At 27.9% G+C, this 18,483-nt stretch overlaps 1 protein-coding gene across 1 annotated transcript; it reads right to left on the bottom strand.

Moving 5' to 3' along the window:
- Positions 1-1,249: 1,249 nt before the first annotated feature.
- Positions 1,250-17,838, bottom strand: LOC105256562 (zinc transporter ZIP13 homolog). Its single transcript, XM_011266591.3, has 5 exons — positions 16,430-17,838; positions 4,632-4,742; positions 3,330-3,574; positions 2,660-3,239; positions 1,250-2,203 (listed from the first exon to the last, which is right to left on the bottom strand). Exons 1-5 carry the CDS (start codon positions 16,656-16,658, stop codon positions 2,034-2,036), a joined length of 1,335 nt encoding a protein of 444 aa, XP_011264893.1. The 5' UTR covers positions 16,659-17,838; the 3' UTR covers positions 1,250-2,033.
- Between the last annotated feature and the right edge of the window lie 645 nt (positions 17,839-18,483).

Genomic DNA, 18,483 nt, shown 5'->3' on the forward strand with positions numbered 1-18,483 from the left:
ATCAAAATAAAAATATATTTAATTGTCCAAAACACAATTCCCTAGTATAGTTAATGTAAAAAAAGTAAAATATGATCGCAGAATAATACCTTTTATTTACAAATCATAGTAGATTAGAGATTACATATGATTAATTCTTTATTTACATAATCATAATTCATAGAAAATATTTCTGTAAAAGATGTTAATTTTAGTTCCATCCCTGAATAGGGAATATCTATTTACAGATGCAAAAAGCGCTCCTGTATCATGCATTTAAAATAGTATATTTTGCTTTTAATTGTTAAGTACAAGGATCGCGTTACTTTGTGCATCATAAAATATAGATAATGTGCATGATACATGAGGCTAATACGATACAAGAGAAAAGTACAAGTTGATTTTTTTTCAATGTCCATTCTTTATAAATTGGAAATATAACAAAGTGTTTATATTTTTTATAAGTATATATTATCTACGTATTATATGATTTTTTTAATTATTTGAATATATAACAAGGTGAAGCTCTGTGAAAAATACATACTAGTATCTTTCATGTAAGTATCTTCTTATAGATATATACTTATCATGTTCATGTATTTAAAGAAAATATAATTTTTCAGAATTATATCGATAAATATGCGCTATAGAATATATATTAAAAGTTTCAAATTTTTTTCATTTATGAATAGATACATCAAAATATATATGATATATACTTTATGAATATTTAATGCCATATATAATTAATATTACTACATAATAATAGAGTCGATATTAAAGCAAATAAAACGAACATAATTTTATTTGATCTATGTGTGCATATGATCAATTTATTTCAATGATTATATATTATTAGTAGTTTATTCAAAATGTAATCTACTTCTATACGCAATCTTATGAAGTTTTATCAATATGCTCAAAAAGTTCTATCTAAATTTAAATTTTACAAAATTTGTACGCAAATGTTATTTCATGTTTTATCCAAATTTGTTTAATTTGTTTAATTATAAACTCAGAATACATACAAATGCTATTCTCCAATTCTGTACAATACATAGAATATTTTCTCTTTTTTATCATCTTTAGTTATTTCTTAAAAAAAGTTCTGATTATATATTATTTACTTTAGGAACTGAATGTATATTCACTAGTATACTTTTAATCTCGTATCTGCGCTATAAATGCATGTATATAACATTGAGGAGTTTCATTAAGGAAGTTTTCATTGCATTCTTGTATATCTTTATATACAAACAGATAACAAACATTAGCTTTCAAATTTATTCAAAACAAGATGATTATACGTCAATATTGGCTTTCAAATTTAATTTTTATATTAGTATTACAGTGTCGTGTCCCAGAAAAAATGAATTACATTGTAGAACATGCTAGAAATACTACTCTCAGCTCTTATGAGAAAATATGTATATTGATGCATAAATTATAATAGTGAAGTTTATAACAATTTCGAATATCTTGTCATTAATAACATGATAATATTGGAGTAATCTAATTGTAACAAAATAACAAATTACACTTTATATATCTCTATGTTATTTATTGTAAGAAAGTATTTTGCTTCACTATCATTGTTAAATTAGGTTTAAGATTTTCGGCAAATCATAAAAAAATTTAAGCTGTGACTGAATCTTATTATTTAAGCTGTGACTGAATCTTATTATTTTCAAAGATTATACAAGAACGGAAAACTAACGATCATTTCAGACTTTATAATAAATATTTCAATATGTTAGAGAAAAAATATTTCAAACAGAGAGATATAAAATATTTAAAACAAAGAGATAAAATATTATAAACTAGGCTAAATCTGATTATACATGAGTTTGGTCAGTCGTTTATCGTCGCTAGTTTTCCTTCCCGAATTCTATTTCCATTGAGCAATAAGTAATTTTATGGCAACTTTGGAGTACTGTACTGATGATATATACCAAAACATATAGGTCCGGTAAAATTGTACTCAGTATATACTAGCATAATAGAATTTCTCTTTACTATAATCCTCTAATGAAATTATTTAATATATATTTCACTTAAACAAACATCAATGCGGCCATAACAATAACCCCAAAAAGTAAAGCACTGAATTGTTTCAATGATTCTTTTGTATTTGTTTCTTTTAATAAATCGGGCAAGATAGTTACCAGACCAATATGTATAAACCCTCCTGCAGTTAATGGTAATATCCAACTGGTTCTTTGCTCTGAAAAAAACAGGACCAAATACACTATATATAATTTCTAAGTTCTATTTAAGAAAAAAATAAAAAATTTTATATTATAAAAAACTTAGTAATATATATATATATATATATATATATATATATATATATATATATTACTAAGTTTTTTATAATATAAAATTTTTTATTTTATTTTTTACATACGCACATACGTACATATATATACATATATATATGACATAATGTACTAAAAATATTGTTTCAAGAGTTTGATATTCTACACAAAAACAAATTAAGTTACACAAGAAAAGAAATGTCATTTTTTCATAAATTCAATCAACGTTAATAATGACAAAACATTTGTAATGAACAAAAATAATTAACTATATATAATTTTAACTATATATAATTTTAGTATCAAATTTTCAAAACTGAGTTACATGTCTTGTATATTATAAATTTTATGTGATTATTTACCTAAACCACCAGAAAAAGAGACAGCAGCTAAAGCACCAACGATTCCACCACCGGCCGTGAATAACTGCGCCCGCGCAGCGTCCCATCTGCTAAATCCGCTCCGTAACAAAATAGCAAAATCGCCAACTTCATGAGGTATTTCGTGCACCAAAATAGTAAATGTGCTGAGGACACCTACGCGGAAGGAAATAAGGAACGATCCACCCACAGATAAACCGTGAGTAAAATTATCAAGAAAATTCATCAAAAGATTGAGGTATCCAGGAAAGGCCTTAGGATTGAAAAATTTACGGAACAAGTTCGATGTAAGTTTTTTTATCCATGCGATTAAACGCATATTATTTGATGGAATTACATGCGGAGGATTAGGACGTGAGATTGTTGCCGCAAAACCGTTGCTCTTTGCAAGCTTCTTCAAGCAACTCTTTGCTTCGTCAACTAATGGACCATCATTAGGACATTCACTTGACAATGAAGATTTCATAATATCAACATCTTTAAAGCCATTCTTTCGTGAACCTTTAATATGATTTGGAGTTTGTATATCCTTGCCATATTGTTTCTCCAGGAAAAGTTGTATCTGTCCAACAGAGAGTGTTCAATCATTTTATGTGCACAATTATAAATTTAAATAATACATTAATTTTAGATAATATAACAAAAAATTTACCTCGGCCGAATTTTTAAAGCGTTTTTTTGCAAAACCATTTTTCCCCGTGTTCAACGTAATACAATTATTATTATCCATCTCTTTTTCTTTATTTACATCATTAATTAGAGTTTCATCAATCTGATTTTCTGGAATGATTGCCATTTCCTCATTTATAGTTGTGACGAATTTTTCGATGATCACGAAGAACAAAAAGGCCGACAACACCGCCAGCCCAGCGGGCATGGATGAATTATTATTCTTGGCTGTAAATAAAAGTCAACATGGAACGTTTTATAAATGTCTGAAAGATAAGATAACTAAGAATAAGAACAATGGAGATATTTGCGAATAAATCAAGAGTTGTAATCCATAAAATTTATCTCATCTACCATATTATTTATCAAATATATGTTTAAAGAGTACAACTTATGGATATACTTAAGTTGTTTCTTCTAATTCTTTAATGTATCATTTAAGGATTTGTCAATATATTTATGAATTTTAATTATACAATTTGTTGATTTCTTTTTATAATAAACCATCGATAGACGCAATGAATATAAAATGAAAGTTAGAAAATTTGCAATTCAAAAACAATTCAATTTATACGGTCATTACTAGTCCACTGATCATCTCGAATTCCTAACATGGTTCAGTCGGAAAGACGTTTAATTTACATAGACGCAGCTGGCAATTCAAATCTGCAACTGACGCACAATAGAGTTCGAAGCCGCCGCTTAAATCGTTCATAAAGCTCTTTCGACCTCGAAGACCAGGGACGTACTCTACTAACGTAGAGATTGCGAAATGCATTCACAGCACATATGTACACGCTATGTAAAAATAATAGGGAAATATCGAATACATTATATATATATTCCATCAAATTTCGCAATGTTAGAAATGTCAATAAGATTCATTAAATAATCTAGGTTACTCAGTTTTTTTCATTAATATTGTATTTCCTTCTGCTAATGTTGCTGATTTCACACAAATACTGTTCTATTTATTAGTCGTTGTAATTAAATATTGCATGAATAAGTAGAAATTTTTACTAATACAATTTTTTACTAATAAAGTCTTGTTTCTCTTGCATCAGTACATCAAGATTTCTATAATTTTTCGTATCGTGATTATATTTATCTATTACTGTAATCATTATTTATTTTATTTTTACGATAATAAATCCATCTTATCTTAATAAAAAGTGACTTTGGTGATATATTAAAAGTTTCTTATAAGATAAGATTAATCCACTTATATCTAAATAGTTGTGTAATAGAAAATACCAGAAATAAAATATCATAAATAAAATAATACCTCTCATTTGTAATTCACTCTCAAATGCTTCCGGCAAGAGATGTAGAAAAACATCGCCTAATAATGCGCCCATGGCAAAGCTTAGAAGAATCTTTAAAGTGCCGCAGTTTTCTGTAAAAAGAGAGATAAAAGTATTAGTGCTTAGCATATTCATTTTGCGTAGCGAGTGTTCAGATAACTAAAACATTTATGAAATTACAGCGACTTATTATTTTTGACATATATATGCATAAGTAGGAGAGAAAAATATAGATAGCCTAGATATGCAGGAAATATTTTTTTGCATTTTGAAAGAGCTCGAGCGTTCGAGAATAAGTTCTTCGTTGACTTAGTTAAAGTTAGATATGATAAAAATTATTGAACAAACACCTCATTGTGCGATACACACAATGATGTCTGTTCAATACTTTTAACGAAGTCAACAAAATAATTACTAAAAGAAAAAAATTATACAGCAAAAAAAACCGTAAAATATGTGTGATATTATATTTGTACAATATAATCAATAAAATAGAAACCATAAATCGACGAATCACTGGCGTTTTATCGCTGAGTAGCAAACGACGCACATGGCAGACGACGATAAGTTCAAAGTTTGTTCATGCGATAAAAATGAGCTATGGATGTTATGCTTTTCTGCACGCGGGTCACGGAACTAATGTGCCGATATATATACAATTGAATTATTTCTGTATTATTATATTTGTGCCCACGCACATTTATCTCATGTTTGCACGCACTTGCATAAAAAATGATGCGTGAGAAACTCGCACAATGAATTTTCTTCCCACAGGCAGATCTTTTATTATAAATCTGAACTAAAATGGATAATAAATCTTGATTTCTGATATACTTTTTTTTGCGAAATATTATTGAAATAAATATTGTAATAATGAAGAGAAGAGTCAATTAATTATGTACATTATTGTTAATTAAAGCATATTAGTCGAATATGGAATATATAATGATTATATTCTATGAATTAATATTCATAGAGTTTGGTCAATAATAATTTTTAAAGGCATAAAGTACGCCGACTATTATATTTAATTTTTCATGATAATAAATAAAAAAGTTTGATGCTAGAAAATAACATAAAATATAAATTTTTTAATGTGATATTTAACACGTTCAACAATCACTAATGGATTACAGCTCATATTTGCTATAACAGCAGCAATTTGTAGAATAGGCTATCCGATGATAACCGTTATGATGTCAACGTATGATTCACAGCAAAAGAGAGGAAAAGAAATATAAATAATGTAAGCGGGCCTTGATCTCATTTTGACATAATTAGACAAATACAAACGCACTCTTCTCTTGGCTGGTAAATTCATCAATCTCAAATGATAAGAATGTCGCGATTTGTTTAATTTAAAAATATATTTTTTCAACTGCTATAAGTTGTAATGGAAGACACGAATATTTATCTATTGTTTCAGTTTCAAACATTTTTTTAAATATATATCTCTCAATTTCATTATATAAAAATTAACACAATTATATACACATATATACACAATTATATACACATTATATACACATATATACACAATTATATACACATATATACATATATGTTTATTTATTCAATAATATCTTAATTATGTAACTCTCCATAAATTGCGTTACGTATTAATCTCGTTTAACAGAGAATACACTTATTAATTTTAACTAGCTCTTACTCTTACTAAAAAATTAATAATCGGTATCAATTTGGCTGCGTAAAACTCAAATGAAACAAAAAGAATATGCTCGGTTTTCGGGATATTAATATATTCTATAGTCAATAACAAATTCCTGTTAATAAATTGATGATTCTTTCGATATTGCGTCCTACTTTTAATATAGCATTATCATTATTATTATTATATATAGCGTATCAGGTATAAATTGCATTAGTTCAATAAAAAGAATATGTCAATTAGTCTAGTTACAAAATCGGAATAAAACAAATCAATTGTTGATGAAAAATGAATATGCATCATACTGACGGTGCAGGTAGACAAGATAATTGGATAATAAGATTTCAGGTTCTGCTTTTCAGATATAAAGAGATATAATCAGCAATTTTTCAGATATAATCAGCAATTTTTTAAAATATTAAATATATAAAACATATTTCTTATCAAACACATTTTTGACGAAAATTTAATTTGTTTTAATAATGATAAGAATATATAATGTATAAATGAATATAAATATATAAATTTACAATATATAAATTGGAAGATTTTTTTATATAAAGCATTCTAGTGTAAATCGACTATATTATCATTGCTCAAAAATGTTTTTCTGTAAAATCTAATAATTCTGAAAAAGGCACATATCTACATATGTCAATTCGATAACAAATTTAGAAATTCTAATATTCTCATTTTTACATTAGATTATCAGAAACGACTACTTATATCTAAAACATGGAAATCATATTATTATCAAAATACCCGTATTTAATTTAATTTTTTTAAATCTATTTGAAAATGGAAGAACTTGATTATAAAAATACTAAAACTCGTAATAAATATAAAAATTTCAATTCTAGATTAATTATTATTTCCATTAATTATATTTCTAATTAATAAATAATTTTAAGTTTCGATTTCAAATTGTTGATAAGTGCTGATAAGAAAGCTTATTTTGCTTGCTCTCTTTTGTGATTTATATGTATTTGAAAAATTATTACGTCAGACATTTCATATACAGCAATTATATACATGACAGAATCTGGCTATACGCACGCATTTATATCATCTATTTCCTAGAAGCCTTTGTGCAATTAATTTATCTTTTAACATATAAAGTTTCCTCATGATATCAAAACTTATTTTCTCCATTCGTTATTTATATATAATTTATATATAATGCTAAATAATTTAAATTACAATATAAAATAAAATCAATAAATGTAGAACAATCTTGTATAATTTTATAATTACAAATTAAAAGTGAAAAGAGCTAAAATTGGAAACGTTTAAAATGTAATAACAGAGATACAATGAAGAGAAAGATAAAGATGAGCGTATCTATAATTAGTATAATAATGACATACGGTACGCGTTGCAAATTCACAACAGATGTACTGCTATCAGAATAATAACTCTATTGCACAATCGAACTAGACCAGCAATTGCAAAGATCACGTAACTAGGTTTTTGTGCCTCAGGATATTAAAAGCCGCAGAATAGAGATATCATTAATTTTTAGGTAAAAAGAGATTTATTTTGTAAATACAATTTGTGATGAGCGGATATTAAAATTTCAATTAATTTCAAAGCATAATCACGACTTGTTGGAATACTGAGTCTTCAATTGAAAGAATAAACTTATATAACATCCATAAGAATCTCATTTCTCGATTATTTAAAATCAGTGAGATTCAAAACGTTATTTCCTATTTCATTCTAAAATAAATCATGAATTAATTTGATAAATCGCAGACACTTCACGTTATTTTAAAAAATGTCAAATTAAGTTTTCAATTGAAATTTATAAAATAAAGGTATATTTTCTCATCCTTGAGAATTATCGTGTGCAGATTTATTTTATAATATGGTAATTATCAATTGTCAAATTGTTTTCCTTTGCAAGATTTACGTAAAATATTTACATTTTACAGCGCGAATTATGCGTACTTATTTTTTACATCAACAGATCATGCATTATCATCGATCATGCACATTCGATTCATTTATATTTAGGTTTTTCCCAATTGCACGGACACTAGTAAGCATCAGATACGTATGCATCGCGACACGTGACTAATAAATAAATATATTATCCCTGTGAGACTATGCAATAGACATGCGCAGCAATTCCAATGTTGTCGAGAAGGCGATAAAACACGTTAAAAGATCATGACAGTGAGTCGTAATGACGATTTCTTTGTGGACTTCGGAAGAAAATGCATCACAGCGCAACTATGCTATTACGATTTTACTCTTTACCGGGTGTCTCAAAGAAAACGTACATCATCAACAATAATTCTTCTTCATTATATAATAAATTTAATTTTTTGTGATTTTTTATTCACATGCATAACAATGGAAATAAAATGCAATGCTAAATTAGATCGAATGCAACACTTAAATTGTCTCGAAACTTAATTTCAAAATTAATATGTAACTTAATTTCAAAATTAATATATAACTTAAAGATCAATTTACAATGTTGAGACATATGTGTGTGACTTATAAATTAATTGATGTAAAATTCTTAATATAAAACGAAGTTTTTTTCACTAGCGAGATAATCATTAATGTTAAAAAAATTAAAGCATTATATATAATTGATGAAGATCTCAAGGGAATTAAGTATTTAATATTTAAACTTTAATATTTCAACTTTTTTTCGAAACTATTGTTCTGGTACTGATTCTGATATTGATCTTGATTATTTTATCTTCTTATATAGTAATTTCATTGGTCATATTGCTAAGAATTATCCGAAACGATGCTTGTTATCTCATGAGAATACAGATATGACAATTGTATGACTGCAGTATGTTGACGCATTTCCCAAAGCGTCTAAAACAACAGCTCACTCCATAAATTATATTTATGTTGCAGAATATTAAACGAAGCATGCTAATATAATTCAAAAATTAGTACAATCAGAGTTATATTTATTGTATTAAACGCTTCACATGCTATGATTTATTATACAATATAGTAGAATAGCAATAAATATAAAATATAGTTGAGTGTGATTGCACGTTTTTTAAAGATTTAATAATGCCAATATTTAGCTCTGGTAGTCATGCAAGCATTGTTGCAAACTTATTGATTTTCAGGCAAACAAGGGGTACAGATGCTTAAAAAACTTTTTTCCAAATTTGAATTTTTTTCTATTTTGAATTTTCTATTTCAAATATAGAGTAATTATAATAAAATAAAATCTTATAAAATATATTTAATTATTTTTATTGTATTTTTTATATTGATATAAATCAGTTATAATAAAAATTACGAAAAAAATGCTGAACTAAATGATTTTGAAATAAAATTTAGAAATTTATATCATAATTAGTAATAAGTTTCGTTATTTTTTCTATAAATATCATCAATCGCGGATATGACAATAAAGATTTGATTGGAAAGAGATTATCAAAATAGTTATAGCCTCGAACAGCCAAATTTTTCTGAAAATAATTTAATTACAATTACGTGGAAACACACACACACATAAGTTATACAAAAAATAAAATCAATTATTTTAATATTAACTATTAATATTATTATATAACTATTAATAATATAATAACTATTAATATTATAATCTACAGTATATAAATTATTTTGACGTTTATTTTTTCATTAAATTATGAATTGGATTATATCACATGAAAAATCGTTACATGTCAGATAAAAACGAAAAAAATTTAAGTATGTCGTGATCAAAGTAATTATTTTTATACGATATCACTTTTAAAACACGCCATTTTAGCATAATACATTTTTATAATAACTTGAATTGATTAACACCGAATAATAGCCTTGAATTTAACACTCAGATGATTGCTACACTATGAGCGGTATATGTATATATAAGAACATGACATGTAAATTGTTCCTCTCTTACAAAATTTACGTTAAACTTTATGCACATACTTTTCGATAAAATCAAAATCGATCTTTATTAAATAGTATATAATATATATTATTATTAATATAAGTAATTATTAATTATATCTTTTTATTTCAATTTTTAATTCCACAATAATTTTGTAAATATATTTAAAAAACAAAATAAATTTCTATTGAATTAAACAACACATATATTTAATTATTAGATTAATTAAAAAATGTTCAATATTTTTCGATATTACTCGTTACATAATTTTTATCCGTCAGATTGATTGATCTAAATTAGTTTAAATGCAAAAAAAATTCGCAATTTAGACGCAGAATTCGATGAAAATTTTATAAAATATTTATAAAAAAAGTCAATATTTCAAATTGATACAAGTTTTGGTGTCGAAACGTGGTTAAATTGAGGATAGAAAAAGTTAGTGTTGTAACATGAGTTTTTGTACATTGGAAAACGATTAAATTCTCACAACTTTCTACATTTATACAAAGTTTAAGTTTACGCTATTAAAGTTCGATGTGACGTTTACCGTTAATTTCACCCGTATAACTTGAAATCAGCACATTGTTGATTCGGAAAATACGAAATAATAGAGAAAGTTGTGAGAGAAAGAGATATATACTATTCCAACGAATAATTGCATTATTATTCCTAAAGTGAGAGTAATATTCGAAACTGCAAGGCATGTACATTTGCATGTACAATTACGATGTGTTAGTTTTATTCATTGAAATGTGTTTATGTAACTAATTAAAATTATTTATTCGAATTTTAATAATGTGAAGTAAGGATTCTAATTAATTAATATCACTTTACGATAGCATATTGTATAATTAACTTATATACCTCGGCGAATAGTGGCAGCAATCTATTGTCATGAGTGTGAAAAAAAGATGATAAATATATACATCTCTGTGCATGGACATAAAGAATAGAAGAATAAATAAGAAGAAAATGAATACAATAAATGTTTGGCATCACTGTATCCATAATGTAATTTCATTCAAAAGATAATTAAAGTCACTGACACTATCGAGATTCCACACAATCGATACTATTATTGTAGATTTGCGCTCACAAAATTTGTAAAGCGTTATAGATACGAATTTTGCGGCAGAATATGCGCGATAGATGTTTCGTGAATACAGTATTACACTAATTTACATATTGATAGACGAGCATTCATCATAATGTCATAATGTTAAGTATGTACATAAATTTTTGTAAGATTTTACAATTGTACAATTTTTATAAATTTAAAATCTAACAAAACATAACATGTAGCCAAACAACAATTTAAGATTTAGATTGAATTTTTATATTTAAGATTGTCTTAAGTAAGGTTTGAAGATATGTGATCATTTCATTGGCTGAACGGAATTTTAAAACAATCTAAGTTCTAAAGTGATCTCAAATATAAGAACGAATTATGAATACAATACCGGCCTTAAAATACAATTGAGTTGTGTAATATTAAGATTAAAATCTACATATTTTATTTTTTCAAAAATAGTGTTGTAGAGAATCTCATGCATAATAAATATCTACACTGAAAAAAAAATTTTGTTGAATATTGCCAAAAAAATATTCTGTTGTAGTAACTGTACATCGTTGAATGACTGAATTCTCTGTTTTGATGATTTGAATAAGCTTTATTTACATCAACAAATTATTTCGAAATATTTTAGTTATATTTATTTGAACGTATCGGACAATATATTTAGTTGGGCAAAACAAATTTTGCCTTTTTCAACCAAGTTTTTTTTTCAGTGTATACTGCAGAATAATTCCCTTTTTTTTACTTTCAACTGCGATTGTAACCGTAAAAATGCTTTATGTGGCAATTGCTCCGAAACTTTATAGCTATTTTTATCTAAAAACATACAATGGAAAAATCTGAAATCTAAATCATTGATTTCGTGACTCAAGTCTTCAAAAATATCCAAAGTCCACTTTCTATCCTTGAAAAACAGATTATTTTATACTAAAGAGCTAACAGAGTGTGTGATTATTTCTAATTGATTCACAAATAGCCAAAGATATTTTAGCAATGACAGAAAATCAGAAAAATATCTTTGAAACGATAATATTTATATATTTATTAATATACAAATATTAATAACGTATATTTTGAATTTCATACACATACACACACACACACGTATCCAAAATTACGTAATATTTTCAAAATGTTAAAAATGTTTTACCTATAATTAAAATTGCTAATCATCGATAAAATTATATAACGACGATTGAGGCTTAAAGCAAGAGATGATGCAAATAAATGCACTGCAAACAGATTTATGCAACATAAATGATGCAACATATCGTATTCATTTATGCTGTATAAAAGTAAGCGTTCGCAATTTTTTTGAATATTCATATTTGTTTCAGTAACGAATAAAAAGTACACTATGTAAACGTGATGAAGAATTGGAAAATAGAATAATTTTCTTTTCGAGAGCCTAAGATAGTTGAAATATTTTATATAAAATTGGATCAGAGATTCCATTCAACATTCCGTATGCTGTACCAAACGAGTTCCGTGACCTTCGAATTCCATTCTCTTGTTGTGTAAAGTATTGCCGACAATTTTAGATCATTTTTTTTCTTTCAAAATTTTTCGAGCAATTCGCAAAAACTATATTAAATTATCAAATTGTGATCACATATATATATGTACAGTATACATGCATGTATGCATGCAGAAACAAGATAAAAATATAATTGTTTGCACTATTCGTTAATTATTTCATCAAATATGATAATATTATATTATATAAAAATGCTTTATTTCATAAAGTAAATCTTCTGTAATGTTAATATATCGAGTATTTCTTATTTCAACGTAATAAATATAGGCGTTTTTCAACAAGCGACACAGAAGATACAGTGTATCACTTCATCTTTGTTGGTTGTCGAATGTAAACGAAGAAATGTGTTACATTATGATTAGATACTGTATTATATTCAGACTGTTATATCAGAATGTTTTCTGTCATTTCGCGGTTCTTCAGTGAAGAAAACTATACGCTTTAGTTTTGTGTTGACAACCGATTTGTTCAATTATTTCGTGCGCAGTTAAATGTGTATATATACATGGCGATCTGTTTTTAACCAAATACATATGCAACTATATTGCATATGCAACTTTCTGTCGCGTGATATTTAACTGCGTAAAATATACAATTAAATAATACAACTAAATAAAGTATTTAAGTTTTATATTTTTTAAGCTTATATATATATAACTCTTCTTATTCAAAACAAATTAAATACAATAGGTTTGTAAGATTTTGTAATAAAATAATTATTTTATTTACGAATTAATAGTTATCTAATAATATGTATAATCTAAAACTAAATTATTTATTTTACGAAAATTTGTATCTTGGTAGTGCGAAATAATTGCATATGATTATATAATAAACGCATATTATAAAATGTAGACTATATAACTTCTCATATATGTACAGGGTTTCTTAATAAGTGCAAAAAATTTTAGGAGATGATTCTTTGTCGAAAATTAAGGGGGATTTTTCATATAAACATTAAAAAGTTCTAATAAAAAATTGAATAGAGATTGCTAGTTTCATCTCCTTATAACATTACAGGAGACTAAAAAAAATATTAATAAATAACCTTTTTACTAATAGAAAATATCTATCCAATTTCATTTCTTTAACTTGTTCCAAATTTGAGAAAAAAATAAAAATCTAATTTTTACCCCGATTTTTGGAGGAATGTAACTCCACAAAGAGGGATGTAGGAGTATATGTTTATATAAAAAAATCTCTCTTAATTTTTAACAAAGAATCATCTCCTAAAATTGTTCACTTATTAAGACCCTGTATAGTAATATGCTTTATACACTGATTATTTATGAAATAGTTAATATATAAAAAAACATGTATAGGAGACACATTATTTATGTAATTTATAATAACATAATATAAATATTACGCGCGTTTTACGCGAGCGGCATATTTAAATATATTATATCATTTTTAATTTATATTTATAGAATTTTTTCTCGCAAAAAACATTTCTCATTCCGCGAAAAATTTCAATTAATAATTACTTTAATTACTTTAATTATTATAATCATTTTAATCATCATTGACGTTAAAGAAACTGCAATAATTCGTCTTTATAATGATGATAAAATGTTTATGTTGATCAATAATTGATTTTTAAATAAAAGAAATTTGTAATAAGTAGAGTTTAACGATGAATTTATTACTTCATTATATTATATTCCACGGGAAATATTAAAACAATCGAACCCAATATCATTAAGCTTTATTATGGAAATACACAAATGAATAGCAAATGCGCGTAGAAATTAATTATAGTCGAATAATTTGTTCTCTCTCTGTCTGTCTCTCTCATCCTCTCTTCTGGCTTTTATTGGGTTTGTTCCAATAAATTCCACTAATTGTGCGAACTATTATTGGTTCAGCTATAATAATGACGACCGCAAGTCTTTAAATGTAAATGTGTTGTATGTGCTTTGTGTGCGTTCTGAGATTACTTGATCGTGCATATCTTCTATACCAAAGGTTATCAAATAATAACATAATACTCATTTCAGCAACAGTATTGAATGACTGATTTGAAATATAGACAAAGAAAAAATGATTCTTCCGTATAACAAGATCTTTGTTATGCGTGACAACAGTAAATTTTATATATTTGTCTACATGTGTATTAAGATTAATTACATAGAATTGAAGAGAAGTTACGAATTGGAACATGAAGTTATAAATTAAATTGTCTAGAGAAAATATAACCATCATACAATAGAATTCAATGAAAATCGGATTAGGAAGTTATATAAATTTTTGCGTTTAGAATCAGATACGCTGCAAAGTAATCATTTTCTGCCTATTGAGGACAATTATAATTCATTATATTCGCTTATCGCTTATTCACTCCATTTAAATTATATTGAATTATATGAAGATATGGAAGGACGACTCAAGAAGTTTGAGAACTCCTGCTTTTGTAGGTATTCTCATATAACTTTACGCTTAAGAACCTATTCTCTGCTATATAATTGGACCATAATAGAATAAGCTCAATTAGTCGAATTTATTGGAATAAATCCAATTGTGAGTTTTGTAATATCACGTTATTTGCAATATGGTACAATGATTTATTGCGTAGTAATCTATACATATGAAATAAAATTGCGATCATCTTCGTCGAATTTATTGTATGTTAAATTATTTGTAATGTAGGATTATCCTGTTGTTCCGTGATTTATGGAATACTCGGAAAAATAAGAATGACATTACAGTTTGTATGAATGTACTATCCTACGTCACGTAATTAAATGTAAATAAATGATAATTACGCTATATAATGCAATAACCTTTTGTGCAATCCTGTGCAGCTTTCGCTATACAATTTTGTGCGTATTATTTCGAAATTGTGATTCATGATGTTTTTACGTTTCATAAAAATTTATAAATTTTTACTTAAAAAGTGACACTGTGTCATTTTCTGATAAGATAAACAGACATCGGTTAAGCGGGGACTTCGCACTAATGATTATTTGTTATATTTAATCATTAACATATAATCGCTATACAGTACTTTGCTTTTAACTTTTGTTTTTGACCGGAAAACCTAATAATTATTCAATTCTTTTTATCACTTGTTTACTTTCATGAGTCAATTTATGATGTGTGAAAAAGTTCATGTGTCATGTGTTATCAAAAATACACTGCAAAATGTGTTATCAAAAATACAATTTATTTAAGAATTATAGTTTATCATCTTTATAAAACGCGAGTTACGTAATAGGTGACAAAAAACAGAAATCAAATTAAATTGAAATTACAAATGAAAATAGTTATATTAAATCACTGGAAAGAAATAAAAATAGAAAAAAATTTTATTTATTATACAGCCTAAAAATTAAATCTGACATTTAATTTTTTATCAAAAATTTGTCAATAGATTTAATTGAATTATATAAAAAGAATTGATTATAAGAGAGTTGAGTTATATAAAAAATTAATTTATAGAAAAAAATTTATCGACAAAATTTCATCAAAATTTTACACAAATTTAAACAAATGACACGTAATGGAGATTAGATAATGAGTCTCTCATATATCATGTCACCTGTAGATATGTGACGCAACGAATATCTACGCTGTGCGCGCACATATAAAAGCGATACCTATACTACTTACCATCTGCTTTAAGATCGACGCCATCCTGAATGGGGATGAGCCACAAGGGGAAGATGCCGGTGAGGCCGACCACGGTGCTACCCAATAAAGAGAATATCCACGGATTGTAGGAGAAATATCCGATCATCTCGTGCCATGAAGACCACGCGTCCGTTCCTCCCAGAATGTCATACGGAAAAAATCCCGCCTCCGTGCAGTTGGGAGAGCACGCGTATGACGCAGCAGCCATGTTTGTTGTTGCGTGTTCCTCTCTTTCTCTCTTTCGGTCAAGATCCTCGTGTTAACGCGAGCAGGAACGCGAGAATCGACGTCAAGACCTCGAGGTCCCTCGTGAATCGACCTTGAAAACTATGCGTTGACAAATGCTGCAAAGCCGGTGATCGAATCGTATCGCCGCTCTTTCCGGAGCTAACCTCACCACGGGACGTACGGGAAGCCGTTATAAGAAGACTTATACCGAGTCGTGCTGTATCGAGGAAGATGTTTATCGCTAACGATGACGCGCGTCGTAGTCCAAATTATGATATAGAGATAGATTTTGGCGCGATGCCCTCGTCATATGTGCCTATGTACATACGTCTCTGCGTTGCAGATCGGTCCGCGCGACGACGGTGAAAAATCGTGGTCGATGAGAAGCTTGGAAAAATCGTAAAAACGATCGCCGAGCGACCGGCTAGCCTACACTGAGGACTGAGCACGGACGCTTGCAATCGAGACGCCGCCGCTATCCGCCGCCTCGTCGAATTGCTACGGACCGTCGTTATTTCATAGCGCTTGGTCGACGCAAAGCCACCGTCAACGCCGTGGCGATTAACGCGTGATGACAGCGATCTCGGGGACGCACGATGCGTGCGTCCTCTCCGTTTATCTACTTCCGTACTCGATTAACTCGTAAAAACGTTCTTTCGTACTCTGCTCCTTGTCACGTGGAAAACTATCGACAACGCTTGCCCTACCGCGATAACTCAACGACTGACGCGCGCTGCGCCGTACGTCCCTTTATAACCACGCTCGCGCATGCGCGACAACAAAACGGACCGAGAGATCAGCGCGCGCTTGAACGAGACGAACCGATGAACGCACAAAGAGGGAACTAAAAGACGGAGTAGCGTGATAAGATGTCAGTTACAAAGAAAGATAAAATAAAGAAGCGTGATCTATCGTACCCTTTTCGTTCGAAGTCAGTTGCTACTTTTCGAACGGAGATATGTGTTTCTCAAGATACGATTTCTCAAGGTCGATCTCAAATTTAAATACACTGTAGCGCTCTCCGTTTGTTTCTATCTTTAGAAACGCACGGAAAGACGATTGAATCACGGTTTCACACAAAGATAATTTTTTTCGAAATTTTGATACCATCTTGGACACGAAGAACGCGCGTGTCTCACGTCCCTTTGACAATGAGCATATTTTCGTACATTTGCATGATTTTTCGTTTGCGGCCCTATATATATCCTATATCTGTGATAATCGATTATTTATTATCTGCCGATAAATGATAAATTTATTTGATAGCGATTAATCGTAGATAATGTGCGATGCTTCTCTCATGATTCTAAAACGCGGAAAATAATAACTCGTGTTATCTCGTACACGCGACATATGTCAGATAATACGATGCGCACTCTGTGTCTGGAAGATACAGGGGATTACAATATATTGAAATTAAAAAATTCTATATTATTATATTTTATTTATATCTATTGTAACCGTGCAATCGTCTGAATAAAAATAGAAATCTAACGTTCGCGTATATTGCTTATAGTATTATACGATATTGATTATAGTATTATAATTATATATATATATATATATATATATATATATATATTTTAAATATATAATATTATAATGATTGTTAAATATACACATATAGGGAGCTCTGAACTTTGTCAAAACGCTTGTACCTCAAATGTAAACAAAGACAAGAGGACAAAAGAAAAAAGGAAAACAAAAACAGTATCGTGTATTTCAACGTTTTATTTATTTTGAAATTTGTTCGTTCGACGTGAACTTTACTGGTCTATTCAATTCTCAAGAGACAACGTTTACCA

The sequence above is a fragment of the Camponotus floridanus genome, unplaced genomic scaffold (genome assembly GCF_003227725.1).
Source record: "Camponotus floridanus strain SB8 unplaced genomic scaffold, Cflo_v7.5 scaffold24, whole genome shotgun sequence".
Lineage (NCBI taxonomy): Eukaryota > Metazoa > Arthropoda > Insecta > Hymenoptera > Formicidae > Camponotus > Camponotus floridanus.

Bases quoted from the DNA above. Each gene is read 5' to 3' on its own strand.
- LOC105256562 (XM_011266591.3), bottom strand. From the start codon at position 16,658: ATGGCTGCTGCGTCATACGCGTGCTCTCCCAACTGCACGGAGGCGGGA. The intron at 4,743-16,429 runs GTAAGTAGTATA...CTCTTTTTACAG, and splicing joins CGTCGATCTTAAAGCAGATG to AAAACTGCGGCACTTTAAAG. The intron at 3,240-3,329 runs GTAAATTTTTTG...TCTGTTGGACAG, and splicing joins GCTTTAAAAATTCGGCCGAG to ATACAACTTTTCCTGGAGAA.